Genomic DNA, 26,092 nt, shown 5'->3' with positions numbered 1-26,092 from the left:
ACTCGCTATCATTACTTACTCGCTATCATTACTTACTCAGGACTTTAATGTGCCACTGATCTTAGTCTTTATTTCAGATCTGGGTTTGTTTTGTTCCCTTTCTCTTGTACTGCTCAGCTCTGCTAAGCTGGGCAAGCTAACAGGCAGAAATGCCCTTTCAGAGTCTCATATTGACCAGGCAGTTCTCTGGGATGCAGCTAGATCCTGAGAAGAGTATCTGAATTGCAGAAGTCTGCTAGCATAGCCTGTGACCCAGCCAGCTACAGGTTGCCAGTGCTAGTAGTAAGTCTTAAGCTTAATTTGATATACCAGGCTTCAAGACTTGTCCTGCCAAGGAGTTATTTTAGCTGTATCTGCAAAATTGAGAAACCTTTGCTATGGCTACAGCTTGCTAAAGGGCCCCATGATTATCCTTACCTAGCTGAAACAGCAACATTATCCAAGGGTCATACATCTGTTGCCTAACCCATGGCTTTGAGCTTGTTTTTTTATATTATTAACTAACATGCTGTAACTTAGGTTTTACTTAGCTTTATGTGACTGTGTGTTTCCTCCCCTAGAAGGAATATAGCATATACAGAAAAGGACTAGTATGTGTAAGTAATCATGGTGTAACTCTCCCTGTAAGCAACAGGGGGGATAGAGAGTACAGCCCCTTAACAGAGTTGAAATGTGTCAAAATAAATGCAAGGAGACCCAAGCACAGGACAGAAGAAATGTCTCCCCTTTCAACATCATACTCCTCCTGACAAAGAATGTGGAACTCTGATAGTTCACCACACCAGCACATAGGAAGGGTAAGCGCAATGCCAAAGAGGTAAATGCTAGCAAGTCTGTGTATAACAATTTCAGTTATATTATTAATGGTAATTAGACATAATTACACAAATTTTTGACCTGGCCTCTGCTCAGTATGCCAAGCAGTCCTCTTGAACATTTTAAAGACATGTTCCAATGATGAGGCACAGCATTACTAGAGCATTGTACATCATCAAGAAACGAAGTGAAATCTCTCCATTGAAAGGAAACAGTCAAACCTCTGGATGCATTTGACATTTTAAAGAAGTTTGATGAGGCTTCTTATCATGACAACCAATTAAAGGAACCACTCCATTTCCACTGGTTTTGATTTCCCTCTTTTGGGCCTATATTATTATTAGAAGTGTTCCAAAAGCAGTCATTTCCCCAAGGCTAAGATCATCTCTGTGTTTAAGAGAATGAAGCAAACTCCTAAGCTAAGGGGGGGCAGGTAGGGAATGAAAAACTTGATTTGTATTAAGTCATTTATTGCCTTGCAGTCTAATTTCTTTAGACTACCGTATCTCAATACTAACAGGTTTCCAGTTATTTCCATCCAGACACACTTAGCTCCTAGCGCTCCTTTTTATACTACAGCCAATGGCCACCTGGGTTTTGTTCACCCTACAGCAGTAGTTTTCAATATTAAGGCCTGCACACCATCAAGTGGCTGAATCATCTAGTGAAGAAGTATACACACGGACAAGCAATCAACAGAGAAAGCTAGAATATACTGAAAACTGGTATATTCATTACCCAGTCATTTTCTTTCTGCTTCCAGTATCTTTTGGGATGACAAACTGCAGGTTACATGGCACATCCTCCCCCTTTTGTATGCACATAGGGGGAGGTGGCCAGGGAAGCTAAGGGTACAAGAAGGTACTACTAAAGGACAGGAAAAGAAAGTCTTAAGAGTCACTTGAGTCCTTGTAACACAAGCATTTATAGCATGAATATATATGCATGCTGACAATGCACCTTGGCGAACTACAGAACTGGTGAGATGTAAGCTTTCCTTACTGACTGCAGCAGAATCGTTGGCTACACAGTTCCAAACTCTGCCGCAAGCATTCCTCAGCAGAGGAATCATGGTTAAAGAATTTCTATTCCATGCACTTATATTGATTTAGAAAGGACACCTGCATGTGAGGGAATCTTTACTAAGGTACCTGGAAGTGGCAACTGTTTCTGTCTGACTCTGATAGTCTTGCATGTCTGCCTTGAAGGAAACAAACTACTGTCCCAACTCATGCACATTCACTAGCATTATAGAGTCACAGAGTTCACAAACGTGTGCTACTTACCAGGTGTGCTTGTTGAAGAAACTTTAGACGTTGAAGACTCTGATTCTTCCTGATTAAAAGGGAGGAGAGAGGGAGAAAGGGAGGAGGAGAGAAAAAAAAAACCACCTTTGACTCTTGTGAATCTAACAGATTAATCTCAACTGTTTAAATATTTATTTCGCTTCTTATAGAGATTTAAATGGTTCTGCTCAATTGTATGCAGAAAATGTGCAAGCACTATGCACTTCACAAAAGAGTGGTTATGTGTATATATATGGTAAAGTACAACTAATCTCTCATGTACACCATTAGAATCTTTCTCATAATATAGTATTGAATAATGTGAAATAGATAAAGTTTCTCAACTCACAGTTTTATCTTCTTTCTGCTCTGGTTCTGTTGATCCCTTTTCAGCAATTCTTCTCCTATAAGCAGAAACAAAAGTTACCCAGATCATCATGGCTTTAAGATGGAAGAATGTTGTTTAGTGTAATTAGAGACATATACAGCCTGATGGCTAGATAATTGACAATTAGTGTTTAAAAAGGTACTTTCAAAATACTTTCAAGGACAAAGCCCTCCTGCCAAAGCAACTGTGCAATTCTTTCTCCTCTTGAAGTCTGTGTCCCCTCCCCTACTGCTGCACAAAGACTTACACAGAAGTACTCGATTACACTCAAGTAAAAATGCTATTCATAAAACATTATCAACTTCACAAAGCAACCACATGAGCAAGCTGATGTTTATTTGATCCTTAGCCAGCTGCAAACAGGCACCCAAAATCCTACCTCTGCGATGACTAAGCATCTGGAGCACAGCCGAAACAGCTCCTTACCTCCTGGCTAGCAGGGCGCTCATTTCTTCCATCAGCCCACTGCCTCCCAAGGGAAGCGGACCATTTCCACGGCCACTCTCTGTTTTAGATGAAGCAGAGCCTCCTCCTCCTCCACTTGAACTGGAGGAGTCTTCACCCTGCATAATACACAAAGTAACAGCAGATGTGCACATAAAATTATAGCTGACTTAATGCAAGAAGCAAAGTTCACATATGAGAAAGAAACAAATGTATAAAGAATGTGATGGGCTGGTAGTACATCCTGTAATGCTTTTTGAACAGTGAATTAAGCCCACCCCAGAAGTCTTGATATGCCATTAATCTTGAACAAAAATTACAACCAGTTCAGGAAGACAGGACTTAGACACAGGAATTGGAGAAAGGAACAAAAAGAGTTGTATTTACCCGTGAGACTTTCCTAAGTTTGGCTCCAGCAAGTGCAGCTGCTAGTCCAGTTAAAGGGCGATTTTCTTCGGACACAAATCCCACTGAAAATCCAGAGGCAGGGAGGGGGGGAGCAGGAGGTGGAAGGGGAACGGGAGGAACTTGGCTAGGAAGCGGAGGAGGTGGTGGTGGCGGCGGCGGTGGCCCTGAAGGTGGAAGTGGAGGTGGTGGTGGTGGGCCAGGAGGAGGTGGGGCTGCTACTGAGGACTGAGCTGGGCCAGGGGGTAGGGGCGGTGGGGGAGGAGGTGCAGGTGGTCCTTGGACAACACCTAGTATCAAAGACAAAACAAATAGACTATATTAAGGATTTAGAAAAGAAAGATCTTGCGTCCACCGAGATACTGGTTCTTTTGCTCAGTGTATGAGACATTAATACTGGTAAGGATCCTTTTTATAGGCAAGAAAACACTGCAAGTTTCAGCAGGAGAGAAGCATTCTTATTAAATACACTAAAAATATTACATAATATGCTATAAGAGATCAGACAGTTTCAGAGACTTTTACATACAAAACCCCTCCAGTCAGGTTCTGTGCTGCAACCAAGAAGAATCTTACACCGGGGAACAGGCAAAGCTTTTATAAAGAGTCAAGTAAGGCACGAGCAACAGATCACATAGGAACAATACTGTTTGTCCAAATGGTGCTAAACACAGAGTGACTTTTCATTGTACTAACAAGCATTTAACATGCCACCCAAACACCTGAACCCTTGAACTGTTTGAGTTCCAACACTAATTTCTAAGCTGTATAAAAATTTTTCCTCTAAAAAAGATTCCAGGAATCAACTTTAATAATTTAATTCAAACGCTAATTAGTGAGATAGAAGACTGATGTACTTTAAGCTGATGGGAACAAGCTCTTCTATTTTTTTTATCCATGATTCCTTTAATGCTTTAAACTCACATTGATATGCAATACAAAATGTGTTTTGAAGAAAGAATATTCTGATGATTACTGTGTTATTATTATAGGAACAGTTTAAGAAATTGTGACTAAGAAAACAGCCCTACACATCCTCCCTGCCTCACCCAAACTGCCGTAAGCTACTAAAAAAGCTGAGCAACTACCTTAAGCAACCTTTACAGGCAGGAATTTCACACACGAGTCTTCCTGGTTTCCGACTCTGCTAACCACTGTATAAATTTAAAAGCCTTTTCAACTCTCTTGGTGTCACTCACTATCCAAGTGCACGCTTTTATTCCATACTACAAGTGAGGCCGTTCACCCTATTTTCCACTCCATCCCAGAGTAGCTCACACCTTCATTTCAGACAAGAGGGTATAAGCAGGATCTACTCGGCATGACTTGTGTGTGATGAAGCCACAGCCCGCTCATCCCCCAGGAGTCCCTCCGCCCACACCTTTAGCTGAGCTACTGCAGACTTACGTACAAAGACCTAAATCTATTAAATCAATATAAAAGCAGGATTCAGGTTAACAGAAACATTTACATCCATGTAAAACACATTTCTATCATATTGGTACAGTGTCCATTAAGACTGTCACCTGCTTAACCAAACTTTTTCTCTAAAGTCTTTTTATCTACGCTGGTAGAATACCACAGGGACACCCATCTTTTGTGTGTGTATGTATGTATATATGTGTGTGTGTGTGTATATATGCGTGCATACAGCCATATATCAAAATACGACCACTGTACAGAAAGAAATGCTGTAGGTGTGACATACTACTTTCTAAATTTGAAACTACATAGAGTATCAAACTGGTTCAGATTATTCCTTGCTTAAGGTCATTCGCATGTCCAAAGCTGCACATACATTCTTCCATGTTGGCTGCCATTAGGAAACTAATGATGCTGCCTATTAACACCACATTTCAAATAAACTAACAGTGCCAGATTCACCAAGCAAGTATTCGACAAGCTCTGTCCTCGACAGACGAGAGCTTAAGAAATCAGAATTTTACCTACGACAGGCCACAGAATGCTGGCTCTTATCCACGGAGCTTTAAAGTTTCCCTTACCCCAGTTTCCAAACGGTATTTCGTTGTGGTATTAAGATCACTGCAACTTTGGAAGCATTGTATTAATTCTTTGGGGCAGTTACGGGCTTTGATACCAATTGGTTTCGACTGCATTCCTGATTAGTGCATTAGTAGCAATAACAGAAAGCCTTACCCTGCTGGGTCGTAGGTTCAATCGGCTGAGAGGCTGCCTGCAAGACTGGCTCAGAAGCAGAGGAGTCTCCCAGCACAGAGTTTAGAGAGTTCTCAACAGAGGCAGGGGTAGCTGCAGAGGGAGAAGGGAGAACACTAGGCTTGGATGAGGGAGTCGAGGCATTCGGGGAGTTGGGAGAAGGAGAAGCTTGAGGTCCAGAGAGTGACAGAGGCGGAAAGGAAGGCAGTGGAGGGGGGGGAGGTGGCGGAGGTGGAGTTGGACCTGAGGTAGAAGGTGAAGGAACCGGGTAAGCCAGGTTTTCAGGAAGCCCGTTAGAAGCCGTGGGAGACGTAGACGTTTGGGTCACTGGATTAGAAGCCGACACTGGGAGGACAGGTCTCGGACCAGTAGCTTTGCCTGGGGGACTGCTTATCATTACTGGAGGAGACGGGGGAAGGGGGGCAAAACTGGGCGCAGACCAGGCAACAGGCTTTGTATTTGGAGGCAGAGTCGCTGGGGCATTGACGGGAGAAGGGGGCCGAGAACTTTTGTTCAGCGGACGAGGAACCGTAGCATAATGGGGGAGAACAGGGTGGAAAGCTGAGCCTAAAGATGTAGCAAAACGTGATGCAGAGTGCCTTAGAGGCGGTGTAGGGGGAGTGGAAGTCGGTGGTGCAGAAGTCACTACAGCGTACTCCGGTGTGGCCTCCGACATTGGTGCTGAGACTGCTTTTGCATATGATGGAGGAGGTGCTGAAGGAGGCTGGCAACTGGAGTATTCAGGAAGTGGAGTGCTATACGGGGAGTTGTCGAAAGATGGAGCTGGACAGAAGATGGAAAGCAGCAGCAAAGGCAGGATAAAAAAAGGAGAAAGAGAAAAAGGGAGCTAATGAAGCAACAAAACCAGCATTCAAACAAAATGTATAAATGTAGACTACAGTTAGTACCAGAGGATTAGGCACAAGTGAAAATACTGTTAGGAAAGTTTTACATATTATCACAGCTGCTTTTAAATTTTACCAACTATTTTTGTGCCAACATTTGAATTTATAAGTACGTTTTTACAGTAAGTATTCTCAAATCCCATCTGTGAGATGGATTAGATATAGGGTTGATTAATCAGTCTTTCATCAGCTTTTATCTTCTTGTTTGGTTGCAAACTGCAAGCAAGTGTAGTGATCTTAACATTTGTTACAACTCCACTAATAAAACTCATACCATAGGCAGCAAGTATCATCTTTCTCTTCCCCAGAAAAAGCTCCATCGCAAACTTGGAAGTACTGGGAATAAAACTACCGATAAAACCCTCTGCTCTAAAATGACTAGCTCTTACATAGTATTCCTTGACTTTTACCATGAGCTGACTTCTTACATAAATTGAGTTTGTTACTAAAGAACAACCAAGTGCTTGACTAATGTTCCATTATATTACCAAAATGAGAAAGCTTTCAGTTATCACTGGATATATTTCCGCAGGCAGTGCATTATCTTATCTCCACATACATACAATACATTTCACTGTAATGTTACTACAATGATAAATTAAGCAAGACTTCATACTGAAAGGCATTTCTCATGCTACTACTTTGCCTTATATAGGTACATACCTTCTACATTAACACACTCAACCTGATATGTTTAGTTTTGGGGTTTTTTTTTTTCAAATTATGTAACAAGAATACATCTTGTTGAATAGAGCAAACAATGATAACGGAATTTTAACTCATCATACTTTAACCAATGTTGGAGGTGCCCAATAAGATTCGAGTTCTTCAAGCAGTCAGAGAGTATGGCAATGGAGTGAGCAAATAGTGCAAAAAAATTTATTTTAGCATTAATGGGAAATTATGACAGGAAAGTCAAAGCTCTTGGGACTTCTTGCCATAAAAAAAAGGAAGCAAGTCCAGCAAACAGAAGCCTGAAATACTGACTGTTGTTACACCACTGTACTCACTGCCCTTTGTTGCTTCTCTCCCACTCCATCACCCAAACTCATAAAGAGTAGTCTAGTACTTGAATACACTTGGTTTTTAAATTCTTACCAGCATTTGAAATTCTTCTCTCTCTCTCCCATTCCAGTTGTTCCCTTTCCAACTGTTCTTGCCGTTCTCTTTCTTGCCTTTCCCGTTCAAGTCGTTCCAGTCTTTCTCGATCCTGCCTCTCCTTCTCTTGTCTCTCCCTTTCTAGGCGCTCTTGCCGTTCCCTTTCTTGCCGTTCTCTCTCCAGTTGCTCCTGTTCTAGACGCTCTCTTTCAAGTCTTTCCCTTTCTAGCCTCTCCCTCTCCAGCCTCTCCCGTTCCATTCGTTCACGATCCAGCCTCTCCCGTTCCAGCTCCTTCTGCCTCTGTTGCTCTTGCAACTGCCTACAATCATAAAAAAAAGAAAAAAAACCTAAGTCACAAAGCAAAAACCAAAAATATTGAGCAACTGTTAGAGGACAAGAACAGATAAACTACTCAACAATCTTTGCACCAGCGAGAACAAGAGCACAGCATTTGTACCTACGTAAAATTCTTAATTCTACATGTCATTTTTCTGAGCCGGATAATAGTTTTATTATGTTTACAGTAAAAAGAATCATATATCCAATTTCCTCTTAACTAATTTAACATTCCAAGAGACAGCTTTCAAGAGGTAAGAATAGAAAGCTGCTGCTGATAATTTACTAACTGATACGATCTTACCAGTTTGGAATATGGAGTTACATTTGTGCTTTGCATAGTATTTTATACTCGAAGCAGTGAATAAAAGTACAGTGAAATAGCAGTAACACAAATACCCATTAAAAAAAACACCCTCAAACAAATTATGTTTTTCAAATAAACTAGTCAGCTAGTATTTATCCAAATTTTACAGAAACATCAAAATGTACACGTCCCTCTCCACCTGCATAATACTATATGCACATACAACTTAACTGGCATCAAGATGAGAACACCCTGAAGGCAGAGGAAAACTGGACATGGTCAGAAAAAAATCCAGGGTGCAGCAGCCAAGGAAACACTGCAGGGAGCTGGCAGGGTTTCCAGCTCATGGGAGTCTTTGCAAAGGAAAGCAGAGAGGGAGAAGACATGGAGAGGAGGAAAACAAGTAAAAGCCAGGCAGAGGAAATATAAAGAACTTGCTAAGGGTAAGAAGGAATCATGCAAAATTTGCTGCCAAAGCCACTAGGCTGGCTGAAAGAAAGGACCTTCCTGCAAAAATACAGTGGGAAAAGCTGTAAACAACCCTTTTGCCTTTTTTTCCCCTCAACTTGTTTTGTATTTTCTTTAGGTTTTTTGTTTGGGTTTTTTTTTAATTATATTTTTAAAAGATACATGTTTTTAGCTGGCTGAAATATAGCTTTTTGATTTTCAAAGCTTTTTCATCTCTTCGGGGAACTCACTACTAAAACAAAAATTAGGCACATCCTCCTCAAAGCTGTGGCCAGTATGTTCCTGCCAGTACATATCACTGAAAATGTTGTTAGTTATCATCCTCTATTTGAATTCTTATTTTCAAAAAAAATCATGACATTTAAAAACTTGTATATAAAGCACACAGCCATTTTTTTCTGCCATGCTTCAGATGCCAATTGAAGATAGCTTCTCAACAAATACAAAGCACAGACAGCTTTTAACTATAAAGCAAAAAGGAGACCTAAATTTTGACACCTTGAGCTACTAGATATGTGTCTTCTATAGACTGCCACTGGGCAATCTTACTTGGAAAGTTCATTGGTAATTCTATACTATATGCTTAGAGCCATACAAAACTGAAGTCTGAAAATGAGGGGAACTTCAGCTATTTCAATCCTATTCATGCACAGAAAATACTGGCAGAACGGAACCCCCAGTCCATGCACTGTTACTATTGAAGTCCATCCTCTTTCAGAACAATGTTTTTCCTTTATGAACAAAAAAACTGGTAGATATTGAAAATTCATAATTGCTGTAAGCAATTAAGTTCCAGTTACGTACAGCAAAAGGACTCTTCCCTAAGAAACTTGTTACCCAACATCCTCAGAAGCAGCAAAATAGTTCTGCTCCTGTATCAGTTCTTCCCTCAGCTCCTGCTCTCCCATATAATGAAGTTGTAACAGCAGTCACTAAGAAATTAGGGCTGCAACTCAGCTTGTTAAATGCTTGATTTTTAGCCTCTGAAGTCCACCAAAAAGTCTGGTAATTGACTGATACATATTTGGAACCAGTAGAGGATTTCTACAAAATATCAAGAGAATACAATATAAACCACAGAAATTTAAGCTCCAAAAGAGATATTAAAAATATTTTTGGCACTACATTTTTGCTTGCTCTGTATTGTACAAAACTGGTTTTACTATGTGCTCTTTTTCCCTCAGATAAAATCTGTTATTAGAGGAAAGCGGGGTTTTCATCATGGCTAACTTCAACTTGGTCATTTTAGGCTCTTTTTTTGTAAGGGAGAGGCGGATGCACATATGTTTGTAGCTAAAAGACTATTCAGAGCAGGAGTCAACATTTACAGACTCCAAAGCAGCCTTGTTCATTTTGTTCATTTTTTTTACATTCATTTGCCAGAAATCAGCATATTCTACCTAGAAATGTACACACTGTTAATCCTAAAACTAAAATGTGGATAAGGCATTTGAGGTTATAAACATTTCACGTTATATTTAGTTTATAAAACTATAAGGTATCAGTTCACTAAGTTTAACAACACATCAAGCAACTGCCAGATGATTAAATTTTCTTTTTCCGAAGTTCTTAATTTCTTTACAGAAACAGAACCTCAATATAGGTCACTTTTCACATAACAGCAGCATCACCAAGGCAGTTCTGCATTAAGCCATACCAAGAGCTGTGCCATTGCATGTCTTCATAAGCAACCTGGAAAAGAAACAGTGAGGTGTTCTTGACTAAGCGCCTTGATATTAAGTTATTTAGGATAGCAAGGATGATGGCTGATTATGAAGAACTACTGATGGATCTTCTAGTTCCAAGTAACTGGGCAATAAAATTGGCAAATAAAACTCAACTGAGATACAAGTGAAGTGATGCAAGGGAGAGAGAGGAAATCTACTAAATTCATATAATATAAAATGCTGGACTTCGAGTTGACTACTGACTCAGGAATGAGATATTAGGGTTACAACTAAGACAGTTACAACAGACAGTTCTATGACAACATTCATTGACGTGTTCTGTTCAAAAACATAAATCAGATGCTACACATCAGGAAAGGATTACAGAGCAGTATAGAAAATACCATCATCCTGCTTCACCAACCCTGTATCTCTGTTCCCACCTCAAAAGGAAGAAAACAGCAGAACTGAAAAGGTTCAAAGAGCAGCAACACTATGATCAAATGTACCAAACAGCTTCCATTTAAAAATAACTAAAGAAGCTGGAATTCTGCGTTCTGGTCTATAAAATCCTGAGTGATGAGGACATCCCAATACAACAGCTGGGAGGAAAGATTTGATGCAACTAATAAGAGGAAAGCTCAAAGGAAAAAAGCACCTCTGCACATCAGGCAGATGAGCTATGGAACTCCTTACCAGAGTGATTCAAAGAAAGAGTAGGAAAAAGCCCACAGGAAAGGGGAAAAAAAAAAGCCGACAGAAAAACCAAACCAAAACACCCCCCCAAAAACCCAAAACCAACAAAAAACCCACAAAATAACATCAAACCATTAGAGGTCATTTAGAAAACAGAAATTGTGTCACACACAAGAAGCTATTGAACCAAAAATGCCCAGAGGATAGGAGAATAGCAGAGGAAAGCATTCCAGGTGTTTGCCCTGGCCCAGAACAGTTTTACTTCAAGCTTTTCTAACTATTGAGAGGGGTAAGTGCACATGTGTGTATATGTATGTACTATATACACTATAGTATATGGGGGGTGGGGGTGTATATAAATGTATATACTCTGTCTCTATATAGCATGTAATTACATGCAACTTTAGCTAAAGCATAAGATGTATGCCTAAATCAAACTGTTTGCAATTGCCTAGTTCTCCTAATATGTGTTAATATGTCCCTGAAGCTTACCTGGGGGTTTCCTCCTCTTCAGAGAGCTATAAAGACACACAATAGCCATGTGTCATAACAAAATGTACCTAAGTGTTTATACGCTTTAAACTTAATCCAAAGCAAAGAATATTTCAGTCAGCAACCAATACTATCAAATTGTATTGGCTGTCTACTGAGATACAGACAAAAGGCAGTGACACAACCACTTTCATCTACACAGGACTCAAATAAAAAAGTTCTCATTATTAAATAAATATGGCATGATTCAGTAGTTAACATTTTATTTTTGTAAAAGAATCCTCATTTTCCTTTTCTTCAGGAAATAAAGGAATAAAACTGGGGTTTTTTGAAATGTACAAATAAAAACTATGAACAAGTTGAGCGCTTTGCTTACAATACAAATGCTCTACCAAGAGAGGGCAGCAAAATACCTTGCAAACATTTCTTATCTTATATAAAATTTCCATGCAGTAAGATATATGAGATGAAATACACCATTGTTGAGAATATTAAGTTTATTCTCATTATATGTTGCTGAAGCATCCCTTTGTCAACAAGGACAAGCAAAAAAAAAACCAAAACCACCACGCAACAAAAAAAGCACCACACACCACAAACCACTACATTTTTACAGTCATTTTAACAATTTTAATAAACCTTTTGAACAGAAAACTGAAAGTGGCACAGGTCAAAAGATCAGAATGCCAGTAATGCAATCAAGTTGCTTTAACACAACTTAATGAGAAAAGATGAATTTCATAAACTAAGAATGAACTACAGCTTAACAAGTGTTACAGTTGTAGCTTAAAAAGATTAAGAACTCATTTTGCTTATTAAAAAAAGAAGAAAAAAAATTTGCTTGCATTAAATCCCCCAGCTTGCTTTAGTTAGCATTAGATAATGTAATTTTATTTTAAAATTTTGTCAGAGATCAAAATTATATTACGCAAAAGCATTAGTAGCTTAAGAAGTCATTCCACATCAATTAAAGCATTTCTAAAATGTCAAGACTTTGGTAGTTCTAAAGCATGAGAATGTTCAAGAACACTGGGAAAGCAATACATGAAAATCCTTCAGTCTTAGAAAGCACAGTATCTAGCTACCAAGACAACTTTTGAAAAAGCTAAAGAGGTACTAAAAATGCCCCAGAAAGCTATCTTATAGTGAAATGCTCATTATGCTAAGGCAAAGCAATTCTAATTATTTTAAAAGTGCGAATTACTAGAATCTAAGAGCTAATTTACATTGAATAGCTGAGGCTGCTACAAAACTGTACAGCACATCAGTCATACACAAGGTGCTGTTACACATGGGTTTAGTTTCAGAGAGTCAACTTCAGAATTTCAGAATAGCTGCTAGCTTTATCGCATACTCTATTCATGAAACTTTCTTTTTGGATTTTAGTTTCATGACAAAAGCATCTAGGAAATTTCACTTTGGGGTGTCTGGGGGGGTGGTATTTGATTTTGTGTGTGTGTGTGTGTGTGTGGTGTTGTTTTTAAATTAACTTATTTTAATATTGCAACAGCTTTAAAAATTATTTCCCCTCTTGCCATTATACTTTTGTCCAGTTAAGGAGATATGAGGAGGTATTGTCAGAGAATGAAGAAAGAATCATATTTACAATATTAACTTGTGACTTTTAACTCTATCAGCATTAATCCTGCAGTTCTTTGGGCAGTCAAGAATCAAGAGCATGACCACATTCTTCAAATAACACAAGGAGAAAAATGTAATGAGCAGAGTTAATGACACACTGTTGCATCCCTGCTGAAAAACACCCACATCCCATGATGGTGAAAGTGTTTAGAATTTCTCCTACATGACAACTGCAAAACAAAATTGCAGTTAATTTACCCAGGTACACGCAAAGCCTTCCTAGTTTGTTCTGAATCAGGTCATAGAAGGGAATAACAATTAAGAAGTGCTACTGTCTCAGCTCTTGATGTTATATGAAATAAGCCAGTACCACATGTATACCGAAATCACTTTCTATTATGCCTTTAGCAAGTAACATCACTGCATTGAACAACTAGTGTGTGATGATCAACTAGGAAGCTATCCCAAATTAATAACATCCGTTACCTTTTTTGGGGGGGAAGGAGCAGAAATAAGTGGTTGTTGTAGCTTCTGGTCCTGGAGGTAAATGACTGACAGAGATCCTCTGGTCCTTTCGCTAAAGACTTCAACATAATCAACCAAAAGAATTGAAGCCTCAATCAATTCTCTTAAAATACGGTCATTAGAACATGGGTTGAAGGGAAGATAAAGATCTCAGCTAGATTAAGAAACTTCAATGTTTACTGGTAAAACAAGGTTCTGTGTCAGAGCAGACTTAAAAGCCAGAAAGAACCCATCCTTTTCTGGAACACTTTTCACATTTAAGCCTGTACCTTGGTCACCTGCAGAAGAGTTACTGCAAGTGTCTCAGTTTGTGGAAAGACTGTCCTTTCACCAGAGAAAGTTTGCCTCAACACTAACCAACTCTCATGGTGTCAAAGAACAGAGCTGCTGTCACAAGGGCTCCAAGAGAAAAAAACCTACAAGTAACAAATTCATTGCTGAAAGTATGCGAAAGCAAATAGCTGTCTGCTCTGGCAGGTCACCTTGTTTCCTCAAGTGGTGGTTTTTCTGTACGTCCACATAAATCTTCAGGATCCTAACACTGGCTTGCTTTGCTCTTGGATGTGAGATCAAGCCATTGAATTTTTTCCTAAAAAGATGACAGGAAACTGCACCAAGACAACCATATATCAACCTGAATAACAGAATTCAGCTATGAACCCAAAAGGCTTCTTGTCATGAAGCCAGATACATTAAAAACAGAGGTATTTCCATGAACAGTACAGACAAAAGCATCTTTGTATCACGTCCAAATTCAACAGGCACTGAGCTGATAAACATTCCAAGATGAACAGAAACTGGTTTGAAGTATTTAATTTTAAAACTCACTATAGAAAACAAAGAACCAAGACAAAGCCTGCAGAAAAAATATCTTGAGGAACAGACCTGACTGAAGTAATTGCTGCATTGAGTGAAGAGGTCAGCTGCAGGCAGATAATACATAGTATCTGACAGCTGTCAGTCATCATTTATGAACACACCGATTTTGTATTCCATTCTTTCTTGGCTGAAAAACTTGGGTGTCAAAGCAGGGCATCAAATCACTCAGATCAATAGGAATACTAGCCCTGTTCTGTCTGCTTAAAGATGCAACAACAAGAAGGATGGGGAAAAAAAAAAAAAAATCACTAATAACATGAGTGTATTGAAAGAGGACACCAAAAACCATCACTTGAGCCACTAAAAAATAACGTGGAACTAAAAATCATAAAACAGAGTCTCCTGAGTAAAGATTTTCAGGTCTGTGTCGCACACTATTTGAATAATAGTTTCTTGCTTGTGCTGTTACCTATTCTAAAACAAACAAACGTGGCATGGCAGAAGACAGACACAAGGATAACACCCAAAAGGCAACAGAAAGGTTGCTAGACTATTGCTAGCTTAAAACATTGCAGTAATATATTCTGCACTAACTATTCTGAAAGTTACCATTAAGACATTCTGTATAAGAAACCAAACGTGATTACACAAAAGTATTCAACAATGTATGCATCTTTCATTCTGTGCTTTACTAGATTTTTTTTTTTTAAGTTTTATAATCCAACATAAACAAGAAATCTAGGAATAACACTACTATGTCAAAGTTCTAAGGTAAGCGTATAATATCAACTATAATTAAACCTGGAATCATCAGTCCAAACCAATGGAGTTGTTCAAACTGTTGTTTATGTGGCCATTAAACTTACATTTACCAATTAAGTAAATATTAAAATATGTTTAACCATTAAAATATGTTCACCAATTTAAAAAATTGCATTGCAATGTCTAGCACTATGAGAAGATGTCTGTAATATTCCAGTCCTGGAGTCTCAGCATGCCTAGGCTTTCAGTGCTGCCCTGAGCTCTTGCACCAAGAGCACCAAGTGCACGCTAACCCTGCCCCAATCTATGGAGCAATAAACAAGACAGTAATGTTTGGAGTTTTATTCTAAAATGCTGAAAGCCCCAGCATGTGGGCATAGATAGCATTATCTAATCCAACAGTCACTCCTTACTAGAATACATCTCACATGTTGGCTCTCCTCCTCCCACCACTGAGTCACTGCAACAAATAGAGCAGCTGGCTGCGAACAGGCTACACAATGCGTAACTGAGCTAGAGGCGCCAGCACCAGATGCAGGGTGACCTCAGCTCCATCTGAAGCATGTTGCCATCCACAGAAGAGCAGCTACGTTGTGATTGCAAAGAACCGCATGCACTCTATGGACATCAATTTAACTAGATATAGTCAACCTACTTTATCACTGTTAAAAGCATTTATAGAAAAAAAAAAAAAAGTCCTTTAACATGTTGATTATTTTGAACTTAGCTGCTAGTTTGAGTTTTAATAGCTTAACCTTCTGATCATCTTCTGCACAAGTTCAGAAAAGGAAAAGGTGTGTCTGCTATGGCCCTTCAAATTTGCAGGAACTTATCTGAATAATAAAAACTGAATATCGACATTAAACTTGCTCTTCCATCTTTAATATCAAATATTTATTCATCATTCCAAAATTCAGCATTTACCACAGAGCTCACTCTCCTATATGGTCACGTAAACCTACTGAAAATGTATCTCAAAGCCTACACATTAATGCTTATGTATCATGGAATGAACACACACCACACCCCAAATTTTGTAATTCATTTACAAAGAGAAAATATAGTCTAAATCATGTCAATACAGATTGCAAATTTCCATCAAACACTGGCGGCCTCCACTGAGACCGAGAATCTTCATGAATAAAAAGTACACTTGACGCACCAATAACATAACCTCAGCAGAACTGATCAACATTTAAGCTCTTCGCATCCTCCTAAGCTCTCTCAGTTGCATGAACTTCACTTTGCACATCTAAACTGAACTTTTGCTATATGCTCTCACTAAAACTCTTACCAAGTTAGCTTTATTTTTTTTTCCCAAGTACTAGGCAGTCTGGACAGCTTCTACCTGAGCATGCTGCACATGGTTTCAGAGAAACCCAGACAAGAGCTAGTCAACTTGATAAAATGGGCAAGAAACAGATACTTAGAAGATCTGCAAAGTTTGACTGTTCAAAGGCAAGAGGTTTTGAAGTGAGTTTACGTATATGCTCTGGAACTGACAATTACTTCCAGTTTCAACAGTGGTGGACCTCTGGTTCTTTAAACAGTAGTGAAAGGTGAGACTGTTTCAAATTATGTCTTTTTAAAAAATTTTTATCAAAGAACACTTTACACCTAATTTAATGCAAAATTATAGAGGCATTTAATTAACTACATGTACCACTATTTTGAAACACTAAGCAAATCTAGAGATCATCATAGTTATTTCCAATGTTCAGGCAGCTTTCTCCTGATTGATCACCATTGCATGTAATGCTTTCACTGCCAATTTGATTTTCCCCGTACACTAGTATTAAGACATCCTAAATACCAGTATTTTGTCTACAGGTTGGTGGGTTTTCCACCTAAAAACAGGATGCCTGCTATGTATTATTTCTCATTGCATTTTGATCATCAAAATCTGCAACATCATCCAGCTCCTCCTTCATACTCATGTGTCTCAACTCGCACCAGCAGCAAGGACTTGCTTTGTTCAGCAAAACACCAAATAAAATTTGATTGTTCCCAGTCCCATTGATGCAGGAGGAACTGCCTGTTCTTATGCTCCTCACACTTCCACAGCAATCCTCCTCTCTTCCACCTCAACTAGGAAATCCCCGCTTGGTATCTGCCAAATGCTTTACTAAAGCCCAGGAACACCGCATAAATAGCCTTTCTTCTTTTACAAAAGAAAACACTATCTGGATACAGTTTACTGTGCCATGTTTTATCTGGTTAATTATTTTTTTCTTCAAAAGTAGTTCTAAAGCTTTTCACATTACCAAAGTCAAACTAACAGGCTTTCATTTCCTTGATCAAAAGGGATTTAAGGTCTAACAACAAGCTTTTATGTTATAAGCTCAAACCGCATTTTAGTTGGAAATAAGAAAATAAGAGAAAGAACTAGGTTTTATCAGTCAAGCAAAAACTAGTAACCAGCCACCACGATGAAGACATGAGGCAACTATAAACCTAAAGGTTATTAGATACAGAAATTCTAATAGACAAGGGGATCTATTAAAGCTCTTTGATCAAACCTCATCAAGCCTAGTTTTCCTCACCTTGATCTTTTCAATATATTATGTAAATTAACAGAACACTTGAACTTTTCTGGCAGAAGCCAGATGGCAGGAAGTCATCTGTACACATAAAATTTTAGAAAAAAATAAGAATCTCAGTAGTAGAAAAATCTACTTTCATTGGCAACTCTGTCTCAGCGGTATAATTCGAGTGAGTACAGTCAGGACAGAACTGATTTCATAAAAGGGAATCACAGTAACAAAAAATCTGGAAAAACTGTAGAATTTCTAATCCCAATTTCATGTGTAGTCAAGACTGCTTAATGGAAGAGTGCTCTTCTCAGTCTGCTAAACATGTCAATGTTATCCAACATCTATAGCTTTACAGTACTGTAACCAGACAGCACCCATTACCTCTCCATAAAGCCAGTTATTAAGTCTCTGAAAGCTAGACTTGACAGAACTAAGGAAAACTTTACTGAGGATGGGAAGAAATTGTGAATGGAAAGAAAATGAGAGGTACTAAAAAAAAAGTTACTATTTTACCAGAACTCTGTTTTCCAGAAACTTTGAGGGCAAGAGGGGAAAAAAAGGTAACAAACAAACAAAAAAAGAAAAAAAAAAAAAAGAAAAAAAAAAAGACAAGACAACAATGACTGACGGGTCTTTTTGCTTCTGTCTCCTTTTGTCTCCCGTCCTACTATGCAATGCAGAGGCTGGAAAGATCCAAATAGCTGCAGGCTGTCCAATGAAACTACCTCAGCAGGCTGAACTTTCAAAGTTTACACTGATTTAACTTTGATCTGCTGGAAACCCTTAGCTTAGGCATTAAAAAATCCCTTTGATTCCACCTAAACCATGTCTGTAGGATGCAAACTTCATGCAGATTTTGTAACATGTATAGCACACAATACAATCATATGACAGTATTCTACTGACCACTCTTATACCCTAAACCAAAAAGCCAACTACTATATCATATTCATATGCATATCTCTGATTAGAACTGTTTGCTCAGTTATAATCTAATCAATCCATATGCCTTCAAAGAAATCCTACTTCCTCAAAATAATCTGTTGGATAAATGGCACAGTTTCAAAAGCAAAGGAAAACTGGGAACAGTACATCTGGCCACTAACTAGGGAAAGGTCATGGGCTGCGGGAAATCAGTAGAAACCATGCTACCAGGGACAGGAAAGTGATGGGCAAACTTTCCCTCCTTTAAATTATTATAGCTACATTGCTACTCAATTGTGGGATGCAGGTTTTTTTCTTTCAGTATTTCCACACATTTTCAAAACAGCTCAGGAATTATATATGTAATAATTACTAACTTACAGGGAAAAAATACAAATTCTTTTACTGTAGTTAAAAATTAAGATTAGGAAAATCTCAGAAAAAATACTTTTAATCCGTAAAATACAAAGCATTCCTTTAAGTCTATCAGTAAATAAGAAACTGCTACCCTTGTCAGCCTCTGAACTTGCACTATCTAAAACTAAGAAGCCTTCCAAAAGATGTTATGAAAACCACACCATATCAATACTACTTTCTAGCACAGTCACACACCAAGTTTTAACAGTATCATCCCAATCTATGATATAAACTAAAACTGTAAGCAAACTTGAAGTATTCAACAATAACAAAAGCCCCTAATACTCTGCTGTTGCTTTGGTGAACTTCTAACATTTTTGAGTACTTACGACAGAAGTCGGTCAAGTTTTGGTCCATTACGTCCCTGAAGGATAACAGGCGGCTTGTATACCTTCATTATTCCTTACAATCTATACACTTTCTCTGTTTCTGGTGTTCTTGGTCTCTTTATTTATGAAGCAGTGATGATTTTGAAGTTATTTATAAACATTAACTCATTAAATTCCCAAGTGTCATATTAGATACCAACTCAGTGACTCATATTTCTGACAACATAGTTATCATGGCTGGAAGAGAAGGTAAATTTACATGCACTAGTAGCACACACAGGCATGCTATGAACTAATCTTATATTTTAAATGGTATTTGACATTAAGTAACTCTGAAGTTATTAACAAATATGTATGCCAACTGAAGTTGGCTCATTATCAAACAACCAGTGGAATTTATAAACACTGCCTGACTACCACTCTGACAAAATGAAAAATAACTCATATAACAAAAAATCCCTTCATTTTTGAGGACTGAAAATGGAAGCTGGAGCATTTTAAAGCTTGTTATTACTGTACTTAAATGAGTGCAAGTTAAGGAAAATTACAGTTATCTTCAAGTACTCCCTGACAGGGAAAGCATACACCATGCGTTAAGGTTTCTTCAAAGACAGTAACGAAGTTATCAATTCACCAGACAAAACTATTTCATTGACTACCTCATGTATAATCTTGGCCTCAAAAACCTCAGTGTTTTAGATCGCACATCTGGTCCTAGCGGCTTTACAGATTGTCATCATTGCACAGTACACAATGCAAATATTCTAGTAACAAGCTCTGCAGCAATATAAACAAGGTAATATTACTACTTTAGCACTTTTACTCAAAATGTAAGGCATCTAAAACAGAGAAAAATCTTTGAACCAAAATAATACACTTTTGTTGGCAATGATCTAATTTAATTCTTCAGTTCTCAATTTCTCCAAGATTCTTGAACACCGGTTATAAAAGTAAAGGAAAACATCAGATCAGTTGAAGAGCTCTCTTTAATACACTGTTCTTCACCAGTCACTGCTTTGGCAAAACATTTCTGAGGAAATGTTTCTATTTATGCCTAGGAAAACCCTGAAGCTCCAAGCCACATAAATTTAACTTTGAAATTAGTCCTGCTTTGAGCAGAAGGTTGGACTAGATGACCTCCACAGCGTCCCTTTTTCAACTTTAATTTTTATGTAAGCAGATTTTTTTCCTCAGGCTTAGAATAATTTTGATAAATATTTTCCTGAACTTAACATGGGAGTCCATCAAACACTACTGAATCCCAGTACACTTAAGGGTAGGGATATGAGACCAGCACTTGAAGACAACTATTATCAAGCCACATCTTAAACAAAACCCCCACCCCACAGACACACATTTCACGAGCAATAGACTTAGCAAAGCCTGCCTTTCTACTGATCCATCACAAACCCCATGTTCCTTCCTACGCAGTAACATTTATTCCCTTCTCTTGCATTCCCTGTAGTTTTCCTGCTCCCCACAGAATTCAATTCTGTCCACACTGCCTTTACCCTTTACTGAGACTACAAATGTCACTTGTAGATATGTTAAAAGTAATATATACCTAAACCTTTTCTTCCCAACTATTTACTACTCTCTACATCATGGTAGTAAGACTATTGTTATTACAGTCTGAAAGCTGAAAGACAGTTACAACAGAAGTTCTAGCTTAGAGTTAGTTTAACTGTATTATAACCATATAGTTACAGCAGTGAAAAGACTGGAGAAGCATTTGTGAAACATTTTAACAAAATTACGCGTTCTTCTCAGGCTTAATAACACAGCGGCAACAGTCTTTCCACAGACAATCTGGCTAGCAATGTGAGTAAACACTCATTCCAGTTCTTCATCCTTTTTTAGGGGAAAAACAAATCAAAACCAGGACCAGACTTCAAAGCGGGCATTATATTAGATGAAAACAAGTAGACCACACTGATCAAATGAGGAAGTGAAGCTATAAGAATGCCACCTGATAATATGTCCTTTACATAGAAAAAAACTTCAAGAGACTTGCAGAGCTCTTAATACGGGGCAGCACTTTTTTCTGAAGAGATGTCTATCTACAATGCTTCTTTGAAAAGTATTTCAGCATTTATAAAGCTCAATTAATACAGCCTTCTAAAGGAACAGATGGGAAATAAAAATATTAAAAGCCACTACTGTAGAAAAGAAAAAAAAAAAAAGCTTTTTAAAAGTCTGTCAAAAGAAGTGACATAAAAGACCTTTATCACGACAGCAGACTTGCACGTAAACACAGACAGATTTGTAATGAGCTTCTTGCTATTTGTTTTTAAACAAGGAAACTTTCAGATAAAGCAATCCCTGCTCAGATTTAAGAGCATACTACAGAGAAGAGATGGACAAGTATGACTAATTTTGATGTAAAAACTTTGTTCACCACATACAGCTAGTTTATCAAATCTATAATACGAATTACTCCCAAATTAGCAATCTGGTTCTGCTCACCTTTGCAAACTAAATGCAAAATATCAAAATAGGAAAAAAGTCAGTGCCAATTAGACCGAACATGTTAAAATATCTTTCCAGTTACCACTGAAAGCTATTAAGTGCATTTACACTATGAATCTGGACCACTTCCTATTTATTCATGGATCCTGTTCCCTGCATCTGTACTGCATGTGACTTAAACTGCTCCCAGCACCCCTTCTGGAAGGGAACAGCTAATCTCCTGGGAGTATTCTGATCATAAAATAATCCAGCATTACACCACAGGCAATGTGGTGCAATGCTTGAGACAGCCCAAGGTCTTCTTGTTTTCACTTAACCCAGTCTGATAGCACTATCCTAGAAGACTTTGCCATTTCACTTACCCATATCCCAGACACTCAACCTACAGCACTAACCCACATTGCCACACAACAAAAGTGGGAATATCACAACTAGAAAGTTTGTTCCCAGAACTTGGGCACTTGATGGATACATAGTGATTATTAAAAGGAACTGCAAAAACCCCGTATGTTAAAAATGCTATGGGTCTAAAGAATATCCCACAGAGCATGTGACAGGGTGCAGTGGCTTCACATTGAAGGGAACAGCTTAGCTTGGAGGAATGCCAACTGGTCAGAGGAACATGGACTATTCCCTGAGAGCAGCACAGATATAACCAGTATTGCTACAGCTGAAAGCTAGAACTACTAAAGGTTCCATAAATTTATACACTAAAAGCAGGAAATGAAAGTTACTTTGCTAAAGAACTAATACAGTATAAAGGCGAACAACATTTCCAATATTTTGATCTAGTGCATCCACATTCAGGAAGAAAAATTATCATTCTCCATGATGATTTAATTCTCTACTTCTGAAGGTTAAAACTTCCTTCCTTGCTTGCCGCTTTCTTCTTCATAAGCGTGTGTCAAAAACTGAAGACAACAGTCACTGGAAAATTAATTAGTCTGGTTGGAAATGACAGCAGTGAAATCTTCCCATTTGATCTTCAACTCTTTCATGACAGGCCAATAGCAATTGCATTGTTTGAATGGGTGGAGATCATGAACAAGGGATCTAGCTATGATCAAAGTTTTTACACAGGAAAGCTGCACTGCTGAAAACTGCATGCATACAAATGCTGTCCTAATGCAAGAGAGTAATTGTAAGTCCTTGACATTTAATTTCTCATCATTAGCGAGGAGTCACTATGTTCTTTAACTGAACAGCTGATCACTTTTAATACTGTACCTTCTCTGGATTTCCAATTCTTCTTGCGATGGACCATTTTGTACTTGAGAGGGAAGCTGTGAATTCTGTCGAGGCAATGTAGGACCTGAAAGTGAAGACAGACCATAAATTAATGATTTGAACTTTTAATAGGCAAAAAAGCACAAAATCAAGGAAAAAGCCCAGCCATCACATGACATTAGAAGAACTGTTTACTTCTGCTTTTTAAGCCAAACAAGCCCAACAACATAATACAGCAAATAAAAACTGCAACAAATGTTACCTTACATATTTACAGAATGGATTTATTTCACATGGATGAAAAGGTTTCACAGAAATGCAAAATAAATTTTACATATGATGGAACTTGATAAAAGCTTTGAAAAGCACTCCAAGTCTGAGATTTTCTTAAAAAAAATGAACAAGTACTGTTAGAGGAACAGAAAAGGCTCAAAAAATTAAAACACTCACCTAAATAGAACACTGGAAATGGGGGGGGGAAGAACAGGAGAAAAAACATCAGAAGCTTATCACCATATCGAGAGAAGGAAGATAAAGTACGTCTCTACAGTTCACACCAAAATTTACTCAGATTTTAGCTCACTGACTTGGATCAAAGACCTTCCTTTTTGGATAGGTAAGTATTGTGTCCAAAGGAACAAAGGCATACAACAAATACACAAACTGTGCATTCTGCTAAGCACAAGAAATGTGAAAGAGAAGGACATGCAAACTCATCTTCGACTTTTACTGATGGGCAATTCTGAATCATACATCTTTCAAACAATTGTATATGCCAGATCTTTATTCTAAAAACAAAAAGGCTTTTCAGTTTTCCTCACAAATGTACTTACAGAACAAAATTATTTAAAAAGAATTACCAGAAGCAAAAGATGAAGAAGTGTGGAATGGAATACAGTAGATCATGAATGCATTGTTTCTGTAAAAATGGGCAGTAAACCAGGAAATTGAATTATTTAGACTATAGCTACACTTAAGATTATGGAATTTATAAGCAAGCAGGATTAAAAACAATAGAAATGTATGAAGTACTGAAAAGGTCCCAAAGCAAAACAGTAATTTCTTGCTGAGATTCCACCAAACTAGTTAGAGTAATGGAGTTGCAATGAGAACTCCCCCATCTCAAATACCAAAATGTAAAATTTGTTTGCCATCTGAACTTGTGAAAGTCATCCAAATACCATGAAGAGACTATATGTGATATACTGAGACATCAAGGACAGGCAATCTGCCTCAGACTGAGCAAACAAGTGCCCTCTTTAAAGGTTACACAAAAAGGTTCATTTACTCAAAACAGCATAGTATTGTTTCCACCGTGGTCATAAAGACAATGAATCCTGAAAATTATAAGAGTGTATACTGTCTACTGTAACCTACAGCTGAAAAGTAATCTAAGAACTTACTTCTAGAAGATAAAAGCAGAAAGTGTACTACAGAGATTGTGTCTTCCTTGTTTATTCTTTTCAGCAAGCATTAGGTCCTCAAACCTACGTACATGCTGTTGTCCTGAATGTACTACTTTTGCTTGGAGTATCTCCAAGAGATACCCACAGATATAAATCTGTATTATTATTAATTCAAAAGATTTAACTGCAATGATAATTAAGTTATCAGTAAGTAGAAACATCTGTCATATTGCTCATCTGGAAAACGTTTCTGCTTCAAAACTTCTGAAGTCACACATCCTCCTCTGTCATCTCCCCTGTATGACAGGTTAGAAAGCCTTTATGCCCATTAAGCCATGAACGCAGCTCCCAAGCAGCTGGGCTATTTGCTGTCTGCACCGTGCTGCAGTCTTTCATGGACTTTTAGAAGTAGACGGAACCCAGCAGCAGCTGTGTTGCTGCTTGGAAGTGCTATATACCACTACCGCTTGCCACGTCTAATATACTCCCTTCCCTCAGATCTGCCATTTCTCAGTATAACACACATTGATCTAAAAATTAATTAGAAAGAACAAAAATAAAAAGAAATGGTCATACTATGGCCATTTACCAACTGGAACTATTTTGTACTGAAAATACAGTAGAAATGAAAACTTCAAACTTCCATCCATTTAATCTTTGAGAGTATTTAACAGGGTTTTTTGAACAAGGTATTATCATGCTGCAGTAGCTGAGTGTGGACCGCCACTCTACAACCTTTCTACCAGTGTCCTCCACCTCTTTCTTTTGGTAGCACCACTGGACACCAACCATCTAGCATCACTTACACTGGCTATTGCAACCAGCCTAGCTATCAGAAAAATCTGTTCTCATAGCCTCAAACTTCGTTTTAGAGCAATGTCTGTCAGAAAATCACCTTTTCTGTCAATTCTGCAGAACGCAACCATCAGCAAGCCAAGCTAGCACAACCTGGTCAACCCACTCCGGTAAGTTATGTGCTTCTTTCATAGCCATACATGCAAGACAGCCGAACACAATGACCTGCTAACAATTAACATAGTTATTCTAGTATTTCTCACACATTTTTGCCATAAGGAAATGTAATCTGAGTATATCGAAGGCTTTCAAGAAATAAAAGTTCAGCTACCAAGTCATTTGGCCTGTTGTCTGACAAATTCCTCTCTGCATGCATAGATTCTTAACAACCACCATGCTAATGGACATTGGCAAGTTAAAGTTACATACCAGGTAGAAAAGTATGTTTTATCCTATAAGATTTATTACAGCAAGCCAAGACCACCACTTCATTGCTAAAATACAATTGTCTGGATAGTGGGACAGATGGTATAATAAATAAATAAGCAGGAGCTGGCTAATAAAAAGCTCTCTCAGAGGCTTTTGAACACTTCAAGATACTTCAGAAACATCAACCCCGAGGAGAAATATTCACAGATACTGCCTGGAAAAAAAGTCTGATCCTTCTACAGGATCACTTTATCTTCAGAACTGGTACAAGCCAAGTAAGAGACGAGGCTGAATGGTCTATTCATTCTGAGTTTTAAGGAAAACCTAACATCTTTCTTTTTCTAAAGAAAGCACAGATGGTGCGCTCTGCAGCACACTCTGACAGACAGAG

At 38.2% G+C, this 26,092-nt stretch overlaps 1 protein-coding gene across 7 annotated transcripts in view; it reads right to left on the bottom strand.

The window, feature by feature from the left end:
• The window catches only part of ENAH (ENAH actin regulator), a 100,465-nt gene that overhangs the window by 15,855 nt on the left and 58,518 nt on the right, over window positions 1-26,092 (bottom strand). For 2 of the 7 annotated variants that reach the window (XM_052805938.1, XM_052805939.1), the window contains exons 4-10: window positions 23,072-23,156; window positions 7,518-7,837; window positions 5,497-6,297; window positions 3,322-3,629; window positions 2,917-3,053; window positions 2,452-2,506; window positions 2,103-2,151 (exon numbers count right to left, since the gene is read on the bottom strand). In XM_052805938.1, coding sequence (XP_052661898.1) covers window positions 2,103-2,151; window positions 2,452-2,506; window positions 2,917-3,053; window positions 3,322-3,629; window positions 5,497-6,297; window positions 7,518-7,837; window positions 23,072-23,156 — 1,755 coding nt within the window. Of the gene's footprint in view, window positions 1-2,102; window positions 2,152-2,451; window positions 2,507-2,916; window positions 3,054-3,321; window positions 3,630-5,496; window positions 6,298-7,517; window positions 7,838-19,375; window positions 19,511-23,071; window positions 23,157-26,092 lie in introns of those variants that run through there. The other 5 variants (XM_052805941.1, XM_052805942.1, XM_052805944.1 and 2 more) reach the window with 3 other exon arrangements.

This window comes from Harpia harpyja, chromosome 13 (genome assembly GCF_026419915.1).
Source record: "Harpia harpyja isolate bHarHar1 chromosome 13, bHarHar1 primary haplotype, whole genome shotgun sequence".
Lineage (NCBI taxonomy): Eukaryota > Metazoa > Chordata > Aves > Accipitriformes > Accipitridae > Harpia > Harpia harpyja.
This window is presented reverse-complemented; position numbering and strand designations above follow the sequence as displayed.